The 23,024-nt window shown below is 40.6% G+C and overlaps 1 protein-coding gene across 9 annotated transcripts in view; it reads right to left on the bottom strand.

Moving 5' to 3' along the window:
- LOC140513769 (TP53-binding protein 1-like) overlaps positions 1-23,024 on the bottom strand; it is a 130,744-nt gene that overhangs the window by 14,722 nt on the left and 92,998 nt on the right. For 6 of the 9 annotated variants that reach the window (XR_011970322.1, XR_011970323.1, XM_072623725.1 and 3 more), the window contains 5 exons: positions 18,908-19,418; positions 12,679-12,831; positions 3,994-4,292; positions 2,867-3,016; positions 2,154-2,584 (listed from right to left, as the gene is read on the bottom strand). Coding sequence is in view for 7 of the 9 variants with exons in the window: in XM_072623725.1 (XP_072479826.1) it covers positions 2,154-2,584; positions 2,867-3,016; positions 3,994-4,292; positions 12,679-12,831; positions 18,908-19,418 (1,544 nt within the window). In the remaining 2 variants the exon portion in view is untranslated. The remainder of the gene's footprint in view (positions 1-2,153; positions 2,585-2,866; positions 3,017-3,993; positions 4,293-12,678; positions 12,832-18,907; positions 19,419-23,024) is intronic. The other 3 variants (XM_072623726.1, XM_072623728.1, XM_072623729.1) reach the window with 3 other exon arrangements.

Below are 23,024 nucleotides of genomic sequence, written 5' to 3'. Positions count from 1 at the left end.
GAACCTAAACCAGCTGATTCGAACACTTGAAAGCTGGGCTATGACTACACACGAGTTGTCACAGCTAGTGTATTACCAGCCAAAGTGTATCCCACTACCGCACTGGAGTTGGGGGAAGGAAAGTTCGAGGGCGTCAGAAAGAGGGTTCTGGGGTAAGAGCCACCAGTTATTTCTCAAGCCAAACACTGCTGGCTTTTTGATGGCTCTAATAGTTCTCTTGAAATTACGATGTGCTGTAGAGTAGCTGATGTAACTCATTAATCCTTTTTAATTTTGTTTTTTTTTGGGAAGTATATACCTGACATTCAGATTTGGAGTGGGCGGGCACCTGAAGAAAAGGGGAAACTGAGACAAGCTGGTACGAAGCAGAAATGTGTCTTTCCTGCTTGCTCCTCTCTCACTCTCCTCTTAGTCTCGTTGTTTTAATTCTTTTTTCCTTTTCTTTTTTTTTCTTAACAGTACTTTTTCCAATTACATGTAAAGATAGTTTTCAAGACTCATTTTTGTAAGATTTTGAGTTGCAAATTTTTCTCTCTCCCAGACAGCCAGCAATCTGATACAGGTTATACATGTACAATCATGTTAAACACACTTCTGCATTAGTCATGTTGTGAAAGAAGAATCAGAACAAAAGGGAAAAAACACACCATTGCTCTAATTCTGACCCAGTTTCTTAGGATAAAGAGTGAGTATGAACAGAAACTGGGAGATCTGGGTTCTAATCATGATTCTATCACAACCAAGCTCTGTGAAATCCTCAACACCCTCATAACAATCCTTGGTTTGTCAATAAGCCTGTAAGCGTACGCCAATCGTGCTTGGTTGTTGGGATGTTAATTGGAGAACAGGGTTTCTAACAAAGGATTCTTCACACCACCTCATCCTCAAACCCATGATCAGGAGAACCCGTTTTGTTCTTTTCTACCGGCCTGTGTTCCACTATAGAGCTGGAAAAACCAACCTCTGAAACCCAAGGAGCCGACTTTCAGAATCCTGTATCACAGGCTTGAGACAAATGTCAGAAACAAGAGAGAGAAAGTAAGACTGAGTTCTGCTCGTCAGCATAAATTTCTTTACAATCCTTCCTGAGCTCCACAAAACTACAGAACTCAACAAGAGAAATCCCAAGTTTTAAAAGAAACACCAGCAAGTCAAGAATTAATCAGCCAGAGTAAGAGCTACATAATACTTCATAGACTTAAAAAAGAAACAAAAGAATTTAAAAAACAAGCCACTGGTACTGACTTGTAGAAATAATTCTGAGAGCTCAAAGGGATCGAATTAAATTATTTTCTCCAGGATTTATTCTGGAGACAATATATCTTTGGTGTTCAAAGAGCTAAACGCGGACCTACAAGAGCTATTTTCGTACCTAAAACCAAGTTTTCAGAATTTGGTACATATATCTGGAACATATTTTAGACCAAATTTTTGGTGTTTGTTTTGTTTCATATATTTGGTAGAATTCTTTCAGTCACAGAACAAAATTTTTTTAAAAATGGAACTCTTACTAGACATCATCTTTCTAAACTGCCCTGCCATCAAGAACCATAAGATGAGCAAGCCTGCTCCAGACTGACAAGAGCAAGCAATAGAAACTCAAGATTCCTAATCATAAAATATTGCCTGAGTTCTCAGAAACAAAATAATTTTTTCCTCATCATCTAAAGGAAAAGAAAAACTCTGAGAAAGGTAAACTGTTTCTAAGTAACAAATGAACAATATCTTACTACCAGTTTAATTCAGAAAGAGGAAACAATGAAAGGCATAGAGCAGAAAAGATTCTCACTGCTACCCCTCAGAAACTTGTACCCTGGAGGGGAAGGAGTGAGGACAGAAAGCCAGTTCCTCAAACCAGACAAAACTGGGTATGTGCACTTTTGCATACATGTGAACACCCGCAGGCATCAGTACAACTTCTTCCTAGGAACAGTTACTTATCTGATTTGTTTCAGTTGCAGTCATCTGTCTGGTTTTATCAAGACAGACAGTAAATAAAAAAGGAAGCAATCAGAGCGGCTAGTTTTGGGTGAATGATTTCTGACCGGACCCTAATGAATAGTCAGGTTGGGGGGACTTTTCAGTAACTGATGAAAGCACCCCACGTATCCAAGGACACACTGAGCTATTAAAAACTTTGCTCCTTTCATTACCTGCACTGAAATATTCATCCTCTGAAAGGGCTGTCACTTCTGTCTCCAGCGGAATCGGCTCAAACAAGAGAATGTCTTTGCCCAACACATCACATTCATAGCCATCATCAAAAAGGAGCTTATACTTCCCAGCTCCAACATCTCGTGTTATTTTCCCAGAATAAAAATAGCCATTGGAGGACCACTTGGCTACAACGCGGAGCCCTACAAAGCTGTTTCCTGGAGAGGAGGAGTCGAGGCCATCAGATGGGCCAGCAACAACCTGCAAAGGAATCTCTGGAGAGTCGCTACGGCGTAAACCTCCAGTACTGCCATCTGCTCGTTTGTTGGCATCTGGCATACGGGGTACAATGCGAGTGAAGGGTTTATCCTCCGGCGAGACACTTGTTGAGATATCCTCGACACCAAGAGGGCTAGGCAAAGCTGTTTCTCTGAAAAGGAAATGTAGAATGAGGAAGTGAGAATGAGATGAATGAATTAAGGAGGATGCACATTAACTTCTCATTTCCCTGCCTCAGAGAAGGAGCGGAATGATCAGCCACGGATTCTGAAGTCATGAGTCTGGTCTTCCAGCTGCTCTCACCTTTACTCACATCATCTGGCAGTCCCTACACCATCCCCTCTTCTCTCCTGGCACCCCATACACTACTCTCTCCTCCTCCTATTTTAATGAACAAAAACCCAACGAAGCACATCTCACACTGCCCAAATACCTGGTGCCAGTCGCCCGAGAAGGAGGGCGGCCCCGTCGTCCTCTGCCGCGAGGTGTGACGGGACTCTTTCCTCCCTGTCTGATGCCAAGGCCGGCATCGCCATCCTCCTCACACACCGATGCCCCTATCTGAGTGACCCCTTTTCTAGCGCTGCAGAACAAAGGCAAGTTAGTCGGAGGGCACCTATTAGGGAATTCTCATGCCAGGCTGCAGGCCTGGTCAACACGTACCAGCCCCTAATTCAGTGATAAGCTAGCGTATGAGTCACATCTCAATCATGAAATGGAAGGGAGTAAAAACAGAAAGGAGGAAAACAGTGAGCTTTATTCTTGTCTATGATGAAGCTAAATGCCTCCTAATCAATCTTCTGAGCACAAGCTTCAAACTCAGCAAACCTCCTTCTATTTGTCTTGCCTTCCTGTCCACGACAGAATCTGCATTAGAAAGTAAAGAACCCGTGTGAAGTCATCACCCCAAACCTGTTTTACTTCTCATAAAAGCAAAAGACTTTGGAAGTGAGAAAGGCAGCATGGTGCAGTGGGAAAGCTCTGGATCTGGCATCAGAAAATCTGGGTTTGAATTCTCGCTCTGCTACTTACTATCTGTATGAACTTGGGTAAAGAACCTAATTTCTCAGGCCTCAGTTTCTTCATCTGAAAAATGAGTGGTTTGAACTCTATACTCTTAAGGTCCCTTCCATCTACATCTCTGTGATTCTATGGTTTCCAAGGCAGTTCCTAAGAAGCAGGGAAAGAGTCACAGGAATAGCACACCCCCATCATGTCCATCATATTCCTAATATTCACATACCTCCTATGATTTGCTACTAGGAGCCCATCAGGGTCTCTGGCCTATGAAGGAAGGTACTTTGCCAGCAGAATGAGAGTGACAGGCTCACACTGATCCTCCAGCAGTATCTTAACTGATCAGCTAAAAGTACCCTAAAGAAGCAACACCTACTGTAACAACCCAAAAGCAAGGGAGGAAAAGAGAACTCATTTAGTCTGGGGCAAGGGGGTGCTGAGGGCTGGCGAAAATCTTCCGAACTCTCTTTCTGCCATTCCCATCATTCCCCTTTCCATAAGTTACATCAGCCTCCTCATCCCACATTAAGCCCATGTCCCTACCTCTGGATACAATATCTGCACCTCAGTTTTCCTGGGCCTCCACGTGTGCTGGGTAAGGCAAAATCTGCAGATTCTGTTGCACTTGTTTTCCCTTTGCCAAGACCAACTCCCTTCCCTGAGCTGCTACTGCTTTGTGCAACTGAGAGGCCACTGCTTGCCCCACTTGACATCCGGTTCAAGCTGGATGCCTTCGAGGAAAAAGAGCTGATGTCCCCCAGGTCTCCTGAGGAGCCGCCTGTCTGTGATGGAGAGACTTCAGTCTCACACTCTTGACACTCCACCACTGGTTCCTCAGCCTCCTGGAAGGAAAAAAGAGAAAACAAAGTTGAGGAATGATATTAAGACAGTGCATTTCAACTGACAAATTAGGTTAAAATGAGTGACACCAAAACTTAAAAATGGCAAAAAAGATTCAGATTATAAAACTGGGTTTTAGTCTAAGATCACAAGGACTCTTTTTAAGAAGAAGAGGATTTAAAAAGAGAGGGGTCTGGGAAGATGGCAAAATAGGTCAGAAAACTTTTGGCTCTCCAAATTTCCTCCACAAAAAAGGACAGAAGATCACTTGATAGCAGCAGAAATAAAGACGGGATGTAAAGCAATTATTCTTCTAAGATAATTTTTTTTAATTTTCTTTTTAAAAATTTTTTAAATTAATTTTAAATTTTCTACATTCACTTCCGTAAGTTTTAAATTTTCTTCACTTTCTTCCCTTCCTCTCTCTCTGTAATACGACATGGGCTCTACATATCCATTCCTATTAAACCTGTTTTCACAACAGGCATGTTGTATAGAAGAATTAGAATAAATGGGAGGAACCATGAGAAAGAAAAAAAACAAAACAAAAGAGAGCAAATAGTCTGCTTCCATCTGCATTCAGACTCCATCACTCTTTCTCTGGATGTGGCAGCACTTTCCATCACGAGTCTTTGGGAGTTGTCTTAGGTCCCTGGCATTGCTGAGAAGAGCCAAGTCTGTCAAGGTCAGTCATCACACATTATTGCTGTTACTGTGCACAACGTTCTCCTGGTTCTGCTCCCCTCACTCAGCACCAGTTCCTGTAAATTTTTCCAGGTTTTTCTGAAGTCCTCCTATTCATTATTTCTTATAGCACAGTAGTATTCCATTACATTCATCTACCACAACTTGTTCAGCCATTGCCCAATTGATGGACATCCCCCCAAGGTCCAGTTCCTGGTCACCACAAAAAGAAGTGCTATAAATATTTTTGTACATTTTCCCTTTTTTGTGATCTCTTTGGGATATAGACCTATTAGCGGTATTGCTGGATCAAAGGTATACACGTTTGTGTAGCCCTTTGGGCATAGTTCCAAATTGCTCTCCAGAATGGTTGGATCAGCTCACAGCTCCACCAACAATGAATTACTATTCCAACTCTCCCACATTTTCTCCAACATTTATCATCTTCCTGTTTTGTCATGTTAGCCAATCTGATAGGTGTGATGTTGTGTCTCAGAGCTGTTTTGATTTGCATCTCTCTGATCAATAGTGACTTAGAGCACTTTTTCATACGACTATAAATAGCTTTAATTTCTTCCTCTGAAAACTGCCTGTTCATATCCTTTGACCATTTATCTATTGGGGAATGATATGTTCTTATAATTAGACTCAGTTCTCTGTATATTTTAGAAATAAGGCCTTTATCAGAGACACTAGTTGTAAAAATTCTTTCCCAGTTTTCTGCTTCCCTTCTAATCCTGGTTGCATTGGCTCTGTTTGTGCGATCTCCTAAGACAATTTGAGAAGACCCCTGGAAAGACCCAACCTCCAGGAGCAGAGGTCCCACCTAAGTAAAGCGCACATCTCCAGGCCAACTACACAGAAATTCACAAACAAGTCCTGGGCGCAGCTGGGCTAAGAAGTAGCCCCAGTTTTAGAAACTTTCATCTTAAGACCTGTTCTGGCGTGGGGTGGGGGTGTCTGAAAGCTGAATAGGACCTTAAAGGACCTACTACTGCCAAGGGACACCAAGCACAGCTGTACTGACCAGATTTGTCCCAGACTGGCTGCAAGGAGGAGGAGCTAGCACACACCTAGTGACTGCAGTAGCAAGGGGCAGGGACCCTGTTGGCTGTGGGCACTTGCAGGACAGCAGAATACCTGGCTTCAGTTCCAGGGCAGAAATGACAGCTATAGTTTACAGCCACCCGAGGAACCAGAGGGAGCAAAATCATGTATGGCTTAGGAGTGGAGAGAAGAGCTCTAGGGTGGGTCCCATGTAACAGTAGGAAAGATCCGAGGCTTGGGGCAGCATTCCCTGTACCTTGGGACTAGAACGTGATTGCACTGACAGCGGCTAACAACAAAATAAAACAATCAATAAATGAATGAAATAAGTAAAGAAAGGAGAAAGAACTCAAGCACAGATGATTACAATGGGGATAGAGAAGATCTGGGTTACTATTGAGAAGAAGATAATGGAGCTAAAAAAGCCACTCCTATTTTAATGAGAAACGTCAAATGGTCCCAAAAAAAGAGTTCTTGGAAGAACTTAAAAAAGGACTTTTTTTAAAAATCAAATAAGAGAGATTTTAACAAGATAATAACAAAACTGCTGTTTGTTTCTGTCCACTTCTGAACTTGTTTCTTTCTGCGTATCGCTCTGATGTTTCTCCCCGTATCTCACACCTTCTCCCACTTCTCAAAGTAAGTGTTCCAAAGCCCCTCGTTGGAACAAATAAGTACAACCAAGGAAACCTAGCCATCACACTAGCCACCCCTGATCCTTCACCTCTAGTTCATCCCTCCTCTACAAGCAGCATGAGGCACACTCACCATTAGTCTTCTGAAGTCATGATCAATCTCTGCATTGATCAGAATCCTTCAGGCACTCCAAGCTGCCCTCCTGGGTGTTGTTGGAGCTACTGTGATACCCACTCTCCTACTTCTGCTCATTTTATTTTGATTCAGTTCATTCAAATCACCCCAAGTTTCTCTGAAGTCTTCACATTGGTAATTTCTTATGGGTGATAATATTTCATTAAACCCATACAAGAATTTGAGCAAATGGCTAGCAGTCGAATCATTAGTAATATCAAATGGTGGAAGGGAATGTACAGTTTGGTGATTTTTGGTTACAGTTCCTTGTCTACAAGCTCCTGTTTCCCTTTTGTCTTTAGGACAAAATGTAAACTCTTCTCTTAAGCACTTAAATCCCTTTAAACTTGGCACCAACCTAGTTTTTCAGGTTTTTTATGTGTTATCCCCCCTTTATATATTCAGTGGGTCAGCCAAACTGACCTTACTATTCCCATATGTGACATTCCGTATGACATCTATTTACCTCTGACCAGAACACACAACACCTCTGTCCTTCCACTTCCTAGGTGTCCCTAGATTCCTTCAAAGTTTGGCTCAAGCACTAATTCTTACACAAGGCTTTTCATGATTCTCTCCAGTTACTAGTGCCTTTCTATGCCCCTCACCTCCAACTATCATGACTATTATTTTATAAAGAAGTTTAATTAATGTAAACTAATTGCTACGAGAACAAAAGATGCCAGAAAGTCCCTTAGTCAGGGAACACTTCACTCACTTTACTGCCTAGGAGAGAGAGACAGAGAGAGAGAGAGAGAGAGGGAGGGAGGGAGGGAGAGATCGCAAATGAAAACGAATGAAAGAGAAAGGGAGGGCACAACCAAAGGCAACTCTAATCTAAATCATAAACTCATTGTAAAATCTTATCAAAAGGATTATGGATGATTACAAGTAGTTTCACATCATAAAGCAGAAACAGTCAAAAGTCATTCCAATCATGTCTAAGGTTGAAAATTGAAGAAAACAAGCAGAAGAAAAAAATGAAAAACAATCTGCAAGGATTTTTATACCAAACTTTCTATCATCAAAGCAGCAGAGTCTTAGACTTAACTCCTTAGTATCACAATCCCAAACATGCTCATAGGGAAGACACGGATGGAACTAAAGAGGACAAAGATGGACACGCACCTGAAATAGACCAAGTGCACACAGAAGACACAGTCACGTGCAAGAGTCAAGGAGATTCTAAGGTGTGGAGAAATCAATTCACAGGGTGTATATTTAAGTGAAGGTATCAAAGATGTGGGGAAAAATCTTGACCCTTATTACTATCAAATAAAAAAGACTAATTTAATCCTCTCACTTTACAAATGAGGCCCAGAGACGTGAAATGACCTCCCCAGGTCGGCAGAGGGAGCTGGCGGCAGAGCCAGGGTCTAGCCGCGCCTCAGGGCTCCTTCCATCACCCCCTGATTCTCTCCCTTCACGTAAACAGAACAAAACAAGTACCAGACAATATAAAAGTAACTGATAAACACCCTTTCAACATGAGAAAAATGTTAAACATCCTCTGCTGAAAAAGGTATATTTAAAAAATACACACAGTACAAGTTTTGTTTTGTGAAATGCAAAATCCTTTATTTTGCTGTCCTGCAATCCATACCTCAAATCTTGCTAGGTAAAATATAGCTAGAAGTTGCAAAAAACTTGCATATGGCAAACAACACTGAACTTGGAATCAGAAGACCTAAGCTTGAGCCCCACCCCCGTGGACTCACCCTTGAATCTAACCCTCCTCGTGTGTAAAATGGAGACGATCATCTTTAAACTAGTCGGTTTATTGCTATAAGCAGCAGCAATACTCTAAGTATTACTGGATGTTAGAAATACAGTTTTCAAGCCAAAAGATAAAACGTTAAAATAATTACTGACTATAAGAATAATTCAAAGAATATGAAACAGGGTATTATTTTAATTAGTGCAACCATTAACAATATTATTCATCAAAATACATATGTATCAGTGACAATCTGCTCTGAGGAGCCCTGGACCAGGACATTTAAGCAAAAACACCAGGCTATAGATCAGGTTCCATCGATCAAAATTTATATTCCTTTGGGCAGAGCACCCACCAGTAAGCGTATGATTCCCTATGTGGATGAAGGAAAGAGGGAGAGAAGGAAGGAAAGAAGGAAGGAAGCTGCATTGTTCAACTGGAACTGGCCAGTTGAGTCCCTGGCTCCAGAGGAAAAGAGTGGGGTTGGTGACTTTGCATAGCCCTGATTCACTTAAATCCAAGTCATGATCTCACCTCCTCATGTCATGATCCTCTTTGGGAATGAAGGACAAACAACAAGGATCTCAACAGCTTCATTTATCTGGTAAATGACTAACAGCAGCAACAGTACACCAATACCTTAAATAAGAATTTTCTGGTGTGTGACTTTACAGAGAATATGCGGCAGCTCCTCACATTAGTTTCCAACAGTGGTGAGCACTGGCAGTAACAGATCCCTATTTAAAAAACTGCATAAGGTAGCTTCATTCTCCAAGAGGATGCACACTCCTCCAAATGCCCACTAGGGGAAGTTGAAGAAATCCTGCTGCATTGGACAGAACATCTGAAATGGAACCTCAGCTCTGCCACTTATTACCTGTGTCCTTGGCAAGTCATGTAACCAATCTCACTGTACCTCAGTTTCCCTATCTAAAAGATGAAGGGACCTCTAAGTTTCCTTGTTTAAGGCAAGACAACAGGGACAAGTTTACTCTGTGATCACGAAGGGGAATTAAAATGATAGAAGAGTATGTCCTTTGGCTGCTCATATGACACAAGTCTTCAATGGCCTCTAAGGTGAGTCAAAAAGGTCTTCAATAATTCCTGTTGTTTTCTTACCTATGACAACCTTCTTTATCTATTATCTAGTAAGGAAATGTTACTATAAGGGCTTCTACTTCTACTCTTAAGATGTACAAGGATTAATATTTCCATTTTACAGATGAGGAAATGAGGCTTAGAGCTAAGAGATGACTTGTACAAGATAACACAACTGGTGAGTATTGGAGCTGGAACGCAAACCCAGGTCTTTTGACTCCAAGTTCAATGTTACTTACATCTTACCCTACGGGCCCTTCCTGAGACTCCAATATACATGTTTTCTGGGGCAGGTATGGGGAGAAGGAATGAATCATCTGAAGTGACCATAGTCTAGAAGAGGATGTGAGTTTCTTCATTCCTGAAGCAAGACTAACATGATAATAGAAAATCATCCAATGTTGGATATAGAACTATTATTTTTTTCTGAAAAAGCACCCAAGTGAATGCCTTAGATGAAGTGGTAGACTGTCTCAGTACAGCTCTCACAGATACAGGCACATGGGTTGAGAATTTTAACTGGCAGAGAAAATCTTCAAACAGAGAGTGAGGGTTCCCTCCCTATCCCTGAAGAAAGTAACTTAGAGGTGGACAGGCGACTGGCATAAAACCTGAGAAGAGGTCCCAACAATAGGCAGCACAAGTGTCCTGTTAGATCTATGTGGGGAAGGTTCAAGAAGATGGAAGCAGAGCCCTGCACCCACGGGGCTGGGACATCACTCAGACTGCAGTGTACTTTATGGAACTGGACAAAATAATAACGATCGCTCAAGAGAACAAAAGGTCTGAAACCTTGTGGAAAATAACAGGGAAGTGTAAGAATTAAGAGGACACAGGCATCACCACAGAACAAACTATGTTCTAAATAAGTAAACCTGAAAACTGTCTTGGTCCTGATTCAAAAGAGAAAGGTAGGTAAGTGATACCAATCAGACACAGAAATAAGTAAGTACAGCAGCCTAGCAGTCCGTAAAGCCAGGAAATCAAACTAGTGGGTAAATAACTCAGTAACTGGGCAAATAACATCAGAAACTGATGGAAAAATGGGAAGGAAGTAGAAATTCAGATGATACCAGTGTCTCACATCCACAGCCTACATAAAAAACCACATATAACCATTTAGAAAACAGAAGATCTCTTTCACAACTGTGGCTTGGAGGATGAAAGGAGGGGCAGGGGAGAGCACACTCTTAACCAAATGTGGGTTTGCATTAAATATTCCTGACAAGTCTGATATCAACAGACAGAGAGAACACATGGCATGCTGGGCAGAGCTGGGCTCCAAAGACCGAGGTTCCAGTCCCCGCTGTGAGGCGGATTGGCCGGATGACCCCAGACGAGTCAAGCTGCAGAGGCAGTTTCTCATACTGTTGAAATCACAGGATCAGTCCAAAAAAGAATCCAAAATACACACTGAACTGACTCAAATATATAAGACCAAAAGGCATTCCCAATAAAATGAACAAATACTTTTCAGAAGAAGAAATGTAAATGATCAGCTGCCATAGGAAAGATCACCCCAAATTGCTAATATGGGTAATGAACATCCAAACAGCAGAAACAGCAACACGCAGTCCAACAACATAGATCTTGGCCTTAAAATCCGCTGTGTGTACATGCGGACAAGGGATTGGCCCCTTCTGTGCCTCAGCTAATGGATCTCTACAGTGTGGATAAGAATGTTTCCACTACTACCTAACAAAGCTGTTATGAACAAAGTGCTTTATAAATCTTAATGAAATCTATGGGAGCTATTGTCATTATGAGACAAACATATATATTTGAGGCCTTAATATGATATTTCACCATACTGCGTGTAAAAGTTGAGCATAAAAGCATTAGTTCTTTCAAAGGCTCAATAATGGACCTCTTAACAGATTCTTAAGATAGCCAAAAAACCTGAAAACTATGCTGAGTCTCTAGATACAAAAGGAATAACTTTTCCTGCCCTGTTTCTCCAGTTCTGAATCAGACTCACCAGCAGAGGTTCTAATATGCGATTCCTTCACCATGTCCAATTTCAGCCCGAGCTCTCAGGTAAGTACACAACTTTAACCAGAGCAACAAGTGGCAACGTGATCATTAAAAACTTAGACATTACACCAACCCTGAAGATGAGTCTACGTCAGCTTCCAAAAACATGAACTTTCAGAATTTCACAAGCAATCTATTGCCAACATTCCAAAGCTGGAAGAAAAGAGGCAGCCTAGAGTGGTGAAAAGAGTATTGGCCTCCGTCAGGAGGACCTGTGTTCAAATTCTACCTTATATAAAGGCTATGTGACCCTGAACAAATCACTTAACCTCTTCTCAGGCTCTGTTTCCTCATCTGTACAATCAGGGCATTGGACTTGATGGCCTCTAAGGTTCCGTCCATCTCTATCTAAATCTGTGATTCTCTGACTGACTGGGTGATTACAACAGATGCCTTGTAAAACCGTATAACAACCTGCATATGAATTATAGTGTGATAGTGGATCTAGAGTCAAAGAAATGAGATTCCAATCCTGTTTTATTTCAGACTTAGTACCTGTGCGACCTAAAAGCACTGCCTACCACCAGGCCCATTTTGCCGTCCACAAAAGTACGGAGGTGGATTGGATGATCTCTTGAGATTCATTCCAACTTTAGATCCAATGATCCTATACTAAGGTTTTTAAACGTTATATAAAAATTTTAAACTGTATTTTTAGTGTGCTGCTCCTCATTAATACTGCACACCTGAGAAAGTTTGATAGTCATTTCTAAATCTCTACATTAAAAGAAAAGGTCACTGAGTGGTTAAGGGACAAGTTCAGGGCCACACAGCAGTACCAGGACTGGAGAGGATTACAAATTGGAATCATTAACTTTTAGCTCGTGCGGAGGTCTCGGAGCTACTTCACCCTTTTACTTTCTGATATAAAACATACAGAAAACAAAGCATCAACAGCTGGATAATGGGGACATAGGGAAAAGATAGAATGGTCACAAGAAACCCAAGGTACCATTCTGTTGAGTGAAATTTGTCACTTAAATCTAGTATATTATTACCTCAGTCACCTTTCGATCCACTTCTGTGCCACCTACATAATATACATCAGTGATAACACGTGTAATGAGTGTGCGCACTTCACGTATAGTTCTCATGTGACGACGCAAGACCTGGCCAGGTGGGGGCTGAGGCAAGTCAAATTCTTCTTCTCCCTATAATGTTTAAACAGTAGAACAGATAATTTACACACTAATACAAATGGATAGAACTATAACCCAACCAATTCAAAATGACACAATTGATGGGTTTCATGAAATCAGAATGCAGTAAAACTACGTGAATTAATTACAGCTGGAAACGGATACAAGATTTCTTGCAGGGTTTAAACATTCAGTACATAATCTACTTAACAGACATGCCGTGAATGTATTACGCCTAAAACCTGGGTTGATGTCTACAAACAAATTTTGAACAAATGAGAATCCTGTTTATAGCTCTATCATAAAGAAAAATAATTTATTAATTCAAATAAAACCTTGTGCCTTTATGAAGGCTAAACATGTGAAAACACCAAGTGAAACTTGGCTCATACTACAATATAAAACATACAATTTTTTTTCCATCCAATTCTGTGCTTTTATCAATGTAGAGAATTCCTGGTACCCAATCCTCCCACACTCACATGCACAGTTGTACCTTGCCATTTATATTCTCAGAGAGTTGTCTGAGGCACGGAGAGATAAAAGGACTTGTTTGAGGTCGCATGGCTGGTACGTGTCAGAGGCAACTCTAACCCAGGCTTACCTGACTCCAATGCCAGTCTTCTACGTACTAATGTCATGTTATTTTTATTAAAAAAAATGTTTATTTCTTTTTATTTAATTTTTCTCATTCTACTATGAACTGCTGACACATGAAGTGTTGGTTCTAGAGAAAAAAACCTTCCCCTCAATTGTCACCATTCATTTAGTTTGTCTCCCATATGAAATCTCCAGTGTGGAATGAGTCTTATACTTAGGCAGAAGGACTTTATAAGGTGTCTTTCTAATATGAATTCTGTGATGGGAAATAAGGTCTTGGTAGAGCTGTAAAAAGAGTCAACTTTGAAGTCAAATAACCTAGGTCTGACAACACTAGGTATTTTAAGGCATTTTATCTGTTAGCTTCAGTTTCCTTACGTGTAAGGGGACTAGATGACCTCTGAGCTTTCTTTCCAGCTGTAAACCCTTGATATTTCCCACATTAAAGCTTCTTTCAAGGACGAATCCTAATAGCTTGTAAGTTGCAACCTCTGATGTACATTTGGCAAAACTCCTATTTTATAAGGAGCTACAAAAACTAAAGAATTCAAACAAATAAATTAATCTTCAATATAAACATCACATTATTTCATACTAATAGTCATTTCCTCTACAACATCTCATGTTTATTATCCCATCCTTCCCACTTGCACAGCTTACTTAAACCCTCATCATCCCTCACTAGGACTCTTCCATCAGTCTCCTGACTGGCCTCCCTACCTTGCTCCATTCTCAGACATCCTCCACAGAGCTGTCAACATGATTTTTTCATAAAGCGCAGTTCCAATCCTGTTACCATCTCTCCCTCTGACAGCCAGCATACACCTCAATAAACTCCAACAGCTTCCTATAATCTCCAGGACCAAATAGAAACTCTTCTGTTTGGCATTTAAGGCTCTCTGCAACCTGGTCCCAGCTTAGCTTTCTGTATTACATATCACTCCCCTCCACATGCTTTAAAGTACAGTTAAACTGGCCTTCTCTCTGCTCCTCAAACTTGACACTGGATTTCCGACTCCCATGTCTTTGCACTGACTGTTCTGCCCACCTCTCACCCCTCCACTTCTTAGAATTCATGGTATCCATACAAAACTAAGCTCAAGCACCACTTTTTGCATGAATCTTATCCCAGTCCCTCCAGCTAATAGCACTTTCCCTACCAAGGTTACCTTGTATTTCTTTTGCAATAACCTATTTACGTACAAGTTATGTTCTCCATTAGAATGCAAGCTACTTGTGAGCACAGACCGTCTTTGTCCCAGTATTTCTAGCTCCTAGTACGGTGCCTGCCTGACATAGAGAAGGCATATCAATGCTTGCTGACTGAGCAAATGCTTGTTCAGAACGGTTCACCCTGGCTAGCACTGCTTTAAAGTTAAAAGGATTACACATATCTCTTCAGCTACTCTGAACAAGCATTCATAATATATTCTTTTGCTGCTACTGCTGAAAATGAACTTACTTGCCATGAGGAAAATATGTGGGATGAAATAAATTCATATTTTCTACATTTCATACCTGAAGTGGGGAAAATATGTTAATAAAAAGCTATCACATGAAAACGGGTCTCTAAGAAATCTAAGACAGATTCCAACACAAACACTGAAATTTAAATATATTATTACTCATAAATAGGTACTAGGTAAGAGATTATATTGACAACAGCTGGCAGTTATTATCTCACATTATCTCATCTGATCTTCACAGCCACTGTAGGAGGCAGCTCCTATGATCATCCCCATTCTACATAAACAAGGTTAAGGGACCGGCTTGTATTCACAGAGGCACCAAACATCTGAAGCAAGATCTGAACTAATTTTACCGGGACTCACATCTTAAATCTTAAATTTGTGCTAAAAATCAATTACTAGACATTATCGCCTAAATAAATTCCAGGTTCAGGACTCCATACGCAGCTTACATTTTATATGGAGATTACACCTTTAAGAAGTGAAGAGCCACGCCGCTTGGGCGATCATTTTAGACTCTTCAGATCTTAGGGGCCCTGGGTGGGGCTGGGGCCAACTCCTCTCCTTTTACAATGGAAAGTTAACATCTCTTCTCTGAGCACCTCCAGTTCAGATTAGATTCTTAAGAAGTCCTTCTGTAATGACTGGATTTTAAAAGGAGAAAAAAGGGGGGGAGGGCGGGGGGCGCCAAGAGGTTTTATTTTGCCTTAAAATTCCTAGTCTCCATTATCTTTGTCCCTTATCTTCCACCACCCCCCCCCCCCAAATCTGAAGTTCCTATAACAGATTAGCTTACAAATACAAATTTGGGAGGTAGGTCTTTCAAAAATCATGCAAAAGTCATTATTTTCTTCTGTTGAGAACAACTTACAGTTTATCACAAAACCCTCATGAACGTGAGTGGCAACAATGACAAGACCTCAAACCAAGGTCTTTTCACATTTAGCCATAAGCTTCCTTTCACATACTTCTGTAAATATGCTTGCTCCATAGCATAAACCAATTTTAGTTAACAAAACAACTTCTAATATAACTACATTTAGATTTACTTAAAAATTTAAACTATTTAAGTTGACTTGAAACTTTAAATGCACCATTATCATTCAGCTGAATGCATTTCCACATCCCTTCAATAAATCTAGCATGTGGGCACAGTCTTCTTACCCTGATTAGATCAAGTCACCTTAAATTCGACTGAGATATTTACTAAAGCAATGTAAGTGGTTTTTCTCTCTCCTCAGATCTCTCAATCCCATGACTCAGACTGTCTGGTTCCTTCACATCTATAACTTCCTGTACTAGAATCCCCTTCGAGCTTTAAGCAAAGAAGCTAACTCTACCATTACGTTGTGGACATCAGTATTTTCATCGCTTACTTATCAAATTTCTATCCCATCCTTTTTAAAACCCCAATTGTACTGAAGTGATATTACGCCTAACACATACCCATCTTCATACCTTTTACAATCATAAATGCCAGGTAACAATCCTGAGAGGAAGACCATTTTCAGATGCTGCTTATTATTCCTTCAGGACAAATTTTAACTTGAAATCATATCAAACCTGAATTTCGTAATCACTGATGATAAACATCTTTTATAATCAAACACTTGTGCTACTTACAAGAAAAAAACCGTGTGGGATGGCAAGACCCCTACTCAAACTGACTACTCAGAGGCATCTCCAAGTATGAACACAAAGTCCTTTACGTGGTTCTTGCAAGAAGCAGGCGGTCCCTTCACCAGTTTCCTGGAGCAGGGAGGTGTCTTACAAGAGCAGATGCAGGATTGTAAAGCTAAAAACCACAAAACTCCCCCCAACTTAACCTTTAACTCTATTGGTTAATGTTTTGAGCAAGTGGCATATTCTCAGAAATTCCCGATGCAAAGAATCGAAAAAGAAACTGAACCAACATTTCCTTTGTTCTGCAAGGGGTTCTGATTGTACAATGTGACAAGGAAATGGGTTAAGCAGACAAGGGGAGATGAGTGGCAAGTGTCTGAAGTTTAGAAACTCAGGCCTAGGGGCTGATCCACTCTAGATGAGAAGTCTTCACTTTGTCCCACTCAGGAGAAGCCAAGTGACAGCCGCATAAAAACAGACGAGTCAGACATGAAAGAGGAAAGGACAAAAACACTAACGTTGCTTTCTCATGAACAGCTCTCGGAAAAAGACCTGCCCGAGAGGGAGCAGCTTGGTTTTTCACTCATAAATGGGGAGGATGAGGGCAGTGTCAAAGAAGACACTCTTTAAATGCAGAGAACCTTAGTTCCAGGGGCACAATCCAAACCCTGAGGACTACAGGAGCAAATGAGCTTCCACTAAAACAGACTTCAGTCTTACCCACAATGCACAGCCTTCCTTGGCTTTATCAGCACAGAGAAGGCATCAAAAGAGGAAAAGGACATGAGTCAGGGGCAAAGCTGAGACCAGAAGTCAGATCTCCAGACTTTCAGGTGACTGCTCTGCATGTTCGTGAGGAAAGGGACAGCATGGCAGAGCACACAGAAAGCTGGCCCCAAGTCAGGAAGGCCTGTGTTCGAGTGCTGCCTCTGACACCTAAGTCACTTAACTTCCCATGGCCTCCAAGCAACACTCTATGCCTACAAGCTGCAGAACAGCTGCCCACTGGAATTGGTATATTCACTGAAAGTTCCCTATGCCAATGAAACCATGAGTCTAGAATATATTTTAGGTGAGAAAAGAGAAGCAGTAATTAAATTTTTTTGATCTGAACCAATTAGTTCATTTATATAGGGAACATGCAGTGTACAAATTCCCTCCACTCATACAGACCAACAAATCTTTTTTGATTTACAGCTTTAGAGGGTTTCTAAGGATCCTTAGAATCTAAGAGACTTATCCCAAGGTCACTAAGCTAGAATGTGTCACAGACGGGGACTGAACCCAGCTCTTCCTGACTCCAAGGCAGGCTCTCTAACCACCATGCCCACATACAGCCAAAGCTCAAAAAACGGACCCAAATTATTAAGCTGTAAGATTCAACTAACACCTTAAAGATGAAAACAGGGAAACAGGAGGCTGATATGTAACATCTCCTGTGCCTGGACTGATGGACTTAAAGTGGGTTGAAACTACCATCCTCTTAGTGCTAATACGCTGCTTCAGAACATCACCTCTTTATGCAGGCATTTCAAGCACTAAAGTTTTCTTATGACGACTGACAGGACTTTACTCCTTAAGAGGCATCAGTAAATGAAATGAGCTCCACACAGGAGACCCTGGAAAGCACCTGATGAGGGATTTATGATTAGAAAGAAGCCTTTCCAAAACAGATCCAAAGTGAAGAGGGCCATAACTTCTTTACCGAGGTGAACCTAGATCAGTTTCCATCTGTTTTCCTCCCAAGGATCCCACAGCCACCTAAAGAAATCCTGAACATTTATTTTCTGACTTGTGAATCTAACATATCACCTTCTCTCTCCTTAAAACCACCCAATTTTTAGCATGCTATTCATTACATTCTTGAATTTCTTCCTCCGCCCCGACCATCAGCCCCTGATACCTTCCCACCCACTACAAATCTTCACTTCCTAACTTCTCTTCTTATCCTTATTGTGCTCCTCCTCCAACCCCTTCCCACCAACTTTCCGTCCTCCCTCACACTCCATAAAGAGGACTCCTAGGAACTAGACTAAGACCTGATAGGTGAGGAAGGGACAGGAAGGTATCAAGGGCCACAGTATGAATTATGAAATATTTCATATATGATATGAAATAAAGTGCAGACTGTTCACCTAACCCTCTCTTTCAAGAGAAAGGAGATCTACTTAAACTCAAATACTACTCCGTTTTCCCTGTAACATTACAGATTAGTTATAGCTCTAATATCTCCCACTCCACCTCCATCTCCATTCTTGAGAGACTCCCTGGTGCTCAGTAAGAAACATAGCCCTGTACTGTCAAAGTCTCATCTTCTCCATTGACTAATACATGATTATTAACCAGTAGATCACACAGTTGAGAAGATCCCAGGGAAGGCCCAGGCCTGTTCTTACCTGGCTATGCAAAGAGTCGGTATCATCTCCTGAGACATTTGCAGGTTTCTCAGCATTCCTCCTCTCAGTCTGTACCTTAGCATCTTGTCTCCCAAGGTTCTGGTCAGCCGTGCTGGTCCCCACCTCTACTTGTTCACACGCTCCTTTCGAGGTTTGTGTTGCTACTGAAACAACAGTTGGAGCCCAAAGGGAATGTTCTGTTGTCTGTACTTCTTTGTCACTTGTGCTGGGACAAGTGCTTTCCTCTCGTGTTCCTGGGCTTGCACACAAGACTTTACCGTGTTGATCCCGACTGGTTTGGGATTCTTCCACCACATCCATCTCCACAGTGTCTCCTTTTGGACTGGATGGCACTTGTGTAACAGTCTGTTGTTGTGCGGCTGAGGGAACAGGGGCCTCAACATGAGCAGTGTGCTTGATGGGCTGTTGTTGGCATGGCCAGCGGCTAGGTTCATCCTCCATTTTTTCATCTTCCACTTCTTGAGTGCGTGGGAAATTGAACAAATCCCCCCTGAAACCAACCACACGGAGAGATCGTGTCACAAGTGAACTGGTTTGTCTGAATCAAATCCAAAAGACAAGCCTCCTTACGAGTGCTCCATACCCCCCTTCCATTCCTGTGGTGTTCCCTTAACAGCTGAAGCACACACCATTCCCATTCACCAGGTGAGATTCAAATACATAAAACAGATTCCGCAAACCCGAGTTCCAGTCTTTCAACCAAATAAGAAAATGTGAGTGCCCAGACTACTTCTACCATGTGAAATGCAGAGTGACATTATGACTGTTGTTACTGGTCATCGTGTTTAGGGAGTTTTATATCGTGATCTTAAGTAGCTGTTCCTGTGAAATAAGAATGATGAATTCACAATTACTTCAACATGACAACACTATTTTTGCAAAATGTTTTTCCATTTTTATAGACAAACTCTCAAAACTATTAGCAAAAGAAAAACAAGAAAACGGAAAAAGTTAATTTCTTATCAGTCAACAACAATGTAAGAATTTACTTTTAAAAAGAAGATAAGTCAAAGCACGATTTTTATGCACAAAGTAATGTTCCTCATACTTTGCTGAGTCTAAATGGACTTCTATCAAGTTTGCTATGGGCTCATACTTCATACGCCAATCAAGATATTTGGGGTTTTTCTTTTATTAGATGACATCGTGAAGAATGGGATGACATGGATCAAGGTCATGAAGAAAAAGCAACCACAGATGGGCTGCCATCTGTGTGGCTGAATAAAATACACTGATAAGAACATAGATCCACTAGAATATTTATGAGTTAATCAGCAGTATTTATCAGTTACTAATTCTTCTATTTTTTGCATTACTAACAAAAAATCTGATGTTTGTTTTTGGGAAAGGAGCCCAATTTAAAAGGTATAAGTTGCAGTTAAGTTACCAGCTCTCTCAGCTACAGTGGTCAAATTGAGAAGCATTGATACTAGGTGCCTAACATGTGCCAGCCACTAAGTCAAGCTCTGAGAACACAGCAAAGGCAAGAACAGTCCCTGTCCGCAAGGCATTCACATCTTGACAGGAGAAAACATGCAAAACAGCTATGTACATTCAAGATATATACAGAGTAAGTTGAGATACAGAGAAATTGTAGTTAAGTCTAGGGAGGCGGTGCAATGGACGTAGTGTTGGACATGGGAGTCAGGAGGACCCAAGTTCGAATCCTGCTTCAGACATTTACCAGATGTGTGACCTGTAAACAGGTCACCTAACCTCTCTACAGAACCTACATCATGGGATTGTCGTGAGGGTTAAATGAGATAATACATAAAGAGTTTGGCAAACCTTAAAGAACTATGTATATGGGGATGGTGGTAGCTGTGGCAACCACTTTTGAATAACTTGGCTCTTCAAAAGCTACAAAGATGCTGTTTTTTATCACTCACGGAACATTTAAACTTTCAATAAAATATTCCTTGTCCATGGTGGAGTTATCATAACAGACCATAACAGATCAAGGTCAAAATGACAAGCGCAGCTGATATAAAACTGGGATCTATGACTGGTACAAAAGTGTAGAGGGTATTAAAAAGAAACATATAGTAAAGATAGCAGAATGTAAAGCACTATCCCTGCATACATGTGTAATACTGCACTAGAGAACAAAGAGACCTCTGCTCACTATCAGGATCAATCAAATCTCCAACTGTATGGGAACACCTGTTAAACTGGAAACTAGACAGCTGATGGATACCTGGATAATGAGCACATTACTTACAGTCAGGTAAATGTAAAAACTTTCAGGGTTCTATATAAGAAGCCCATGGTTTAGCTATTAACGTAAACATCTAGATTAGGTACTATTAGCATGGGGGCTTTCAAAACAAATACTTAAAAACCAAAACGTTCCTAAAAGTTCTTTGTTAAAACAGGAGCTGAACAACAGAAAGAAATTCTCATTTTCTTGAAATAATGAAGAAAGCTATGAAATTAACTGCATATATTTAACAAAATAACAAAATTCGCTTTCTGTTTTAATTATCTGGGATGTTCTAGGTCAAAGTGTTTTGGAGTTAAAAGTAACTAGGACTGCAGGAAATTGCATTTTGGGTATATATTCACAATCTCAAATACACTAACTATGAACTTTATCTGCTTCATTTCAGCAAATAATGATCAGGAATCAATAATAACCAAAATCCTAATGAGAAAACCAAGTTTCAACATTTCCTTAATACTATTTGATATTAATAAAACATGAAAAAGAAATTAGCATATCTTAAAGCTAAACATGTTTGTTAAGATGGTAGAGGCCAAGGAGTACAGTCCTTTGGACGTCTGCTTGTCATTACAGTGGAACACGCCACCTGATCTTCCCTATTTTCAAGTAAAGCTAGATTGTAAGCACCTAATCAAGCTCAGCTCCTTGAATACAAGGCCTACGTGTCACATTTCTTTTTACTCTTCACAGTAGCTGGTACAGGACCTCGCACACAACACTCAGGAAATACCTGCTGGTTTGACGTGAAATAGAAATAGTGTAAATAATAAGTGAGAAAAGTGACCTAACTGTTTCAATAGTTGCATTCATGAGATAAAATGCCATGAAGAGAACTCTTCTTCAGTGGTTCAGTCAGCCATTTTCTTCACAGATACTTATTAAGTGGGATTCACACTGCTGTACTATTCCCTCTGGGAAGTTTGGGTACATGGTACAAGAACCATCATTAAGGAACTGCACAGAGATCCAAATCCACGTTATATTACTATTGGTTTGTTTTCTTGTTTTCGTCCTCTACATCTATTTACTTCAACGACCCATGACTATTCAACTCATCTCCCGACAGTATGAAAGACATTTATGTTTGTTTTTTGAGAGGTAGTGAATGGAGATCCACAATTATGCAAACAAATTATATTCTTGGCTTCGCTAAATGGCATAAGTAAATGGGGACATCAGTCTTAATTATTTCTGGCAGCAGCGAAGGAGACTTGAAAAGGTAAATGAAAAACCAGAAATCAGACATTAGGTACACCTGGACAATACGATATTTAAAAACAAGTGAACATCAACCAACGACTAAACACCAAGTGTAATACCTAAACTGTACAAATGGAGGCAGTAATGATTAAAAATAAAATAAAAAGTTTCCTAGTTAATGTCCAATGTAGGTTTTTGCTAATACATTAGTCGTATTTTGACTAAGATCCAAGATGCACTATTCCAACAATGGACTTCAGAGTCTGAAGTTATCTGTTCCAGGACTTAGTTATTTTGGAGAATTGCTCCTATGTATGGCAGAGTGTGTCTTTTTATATATAATAACCTTTCCCATTAATTTGCTGAGATGAGATGGAAGAATTCACATGGACTGTCCTGCTGGCATCCTGAACCCTCAGGCCATCAATTCAAATGATAACTGTCATATTCAACAATGATTCTAGTGAGCCATCAGATCAGAGGTGTAGACAAATCATTATCTAACATAACCAGTATCGCTCTAATTCTGTGCTATATTTAGGTGGGATTTGAAAAATGACATTGTCTTTAGATATCTGTATAACTTGGATAAAATACCTTTGGGACACTCAGCCCCATTCAACTATCAATTTCTCTAACACCAAAAGAATTTTTTGCATCTTAGTTCAAAAT

Source organism: Notamacropus eugenii, chromosome 7, assembly GCF_028372415.1.
Source record: "Notamacropus eugenii isolate mMacEug1 chromosome 7, mMacEug1.pri_v2, whole genome shotgun sequence".
Classification (NCBI taxonomy): domain Eukaryota; kingdom Metazoa; phylum Chordata; class Mammalia; order Diprotodontia; family Macropodidae; genus Notamacropus; species Notamacropus eugenii.
The sequence above is the reverse complement of the archived record's forward strand: the minus strand, read 5'-3'. Positions and strand labels throughout refer to the sequence as shown.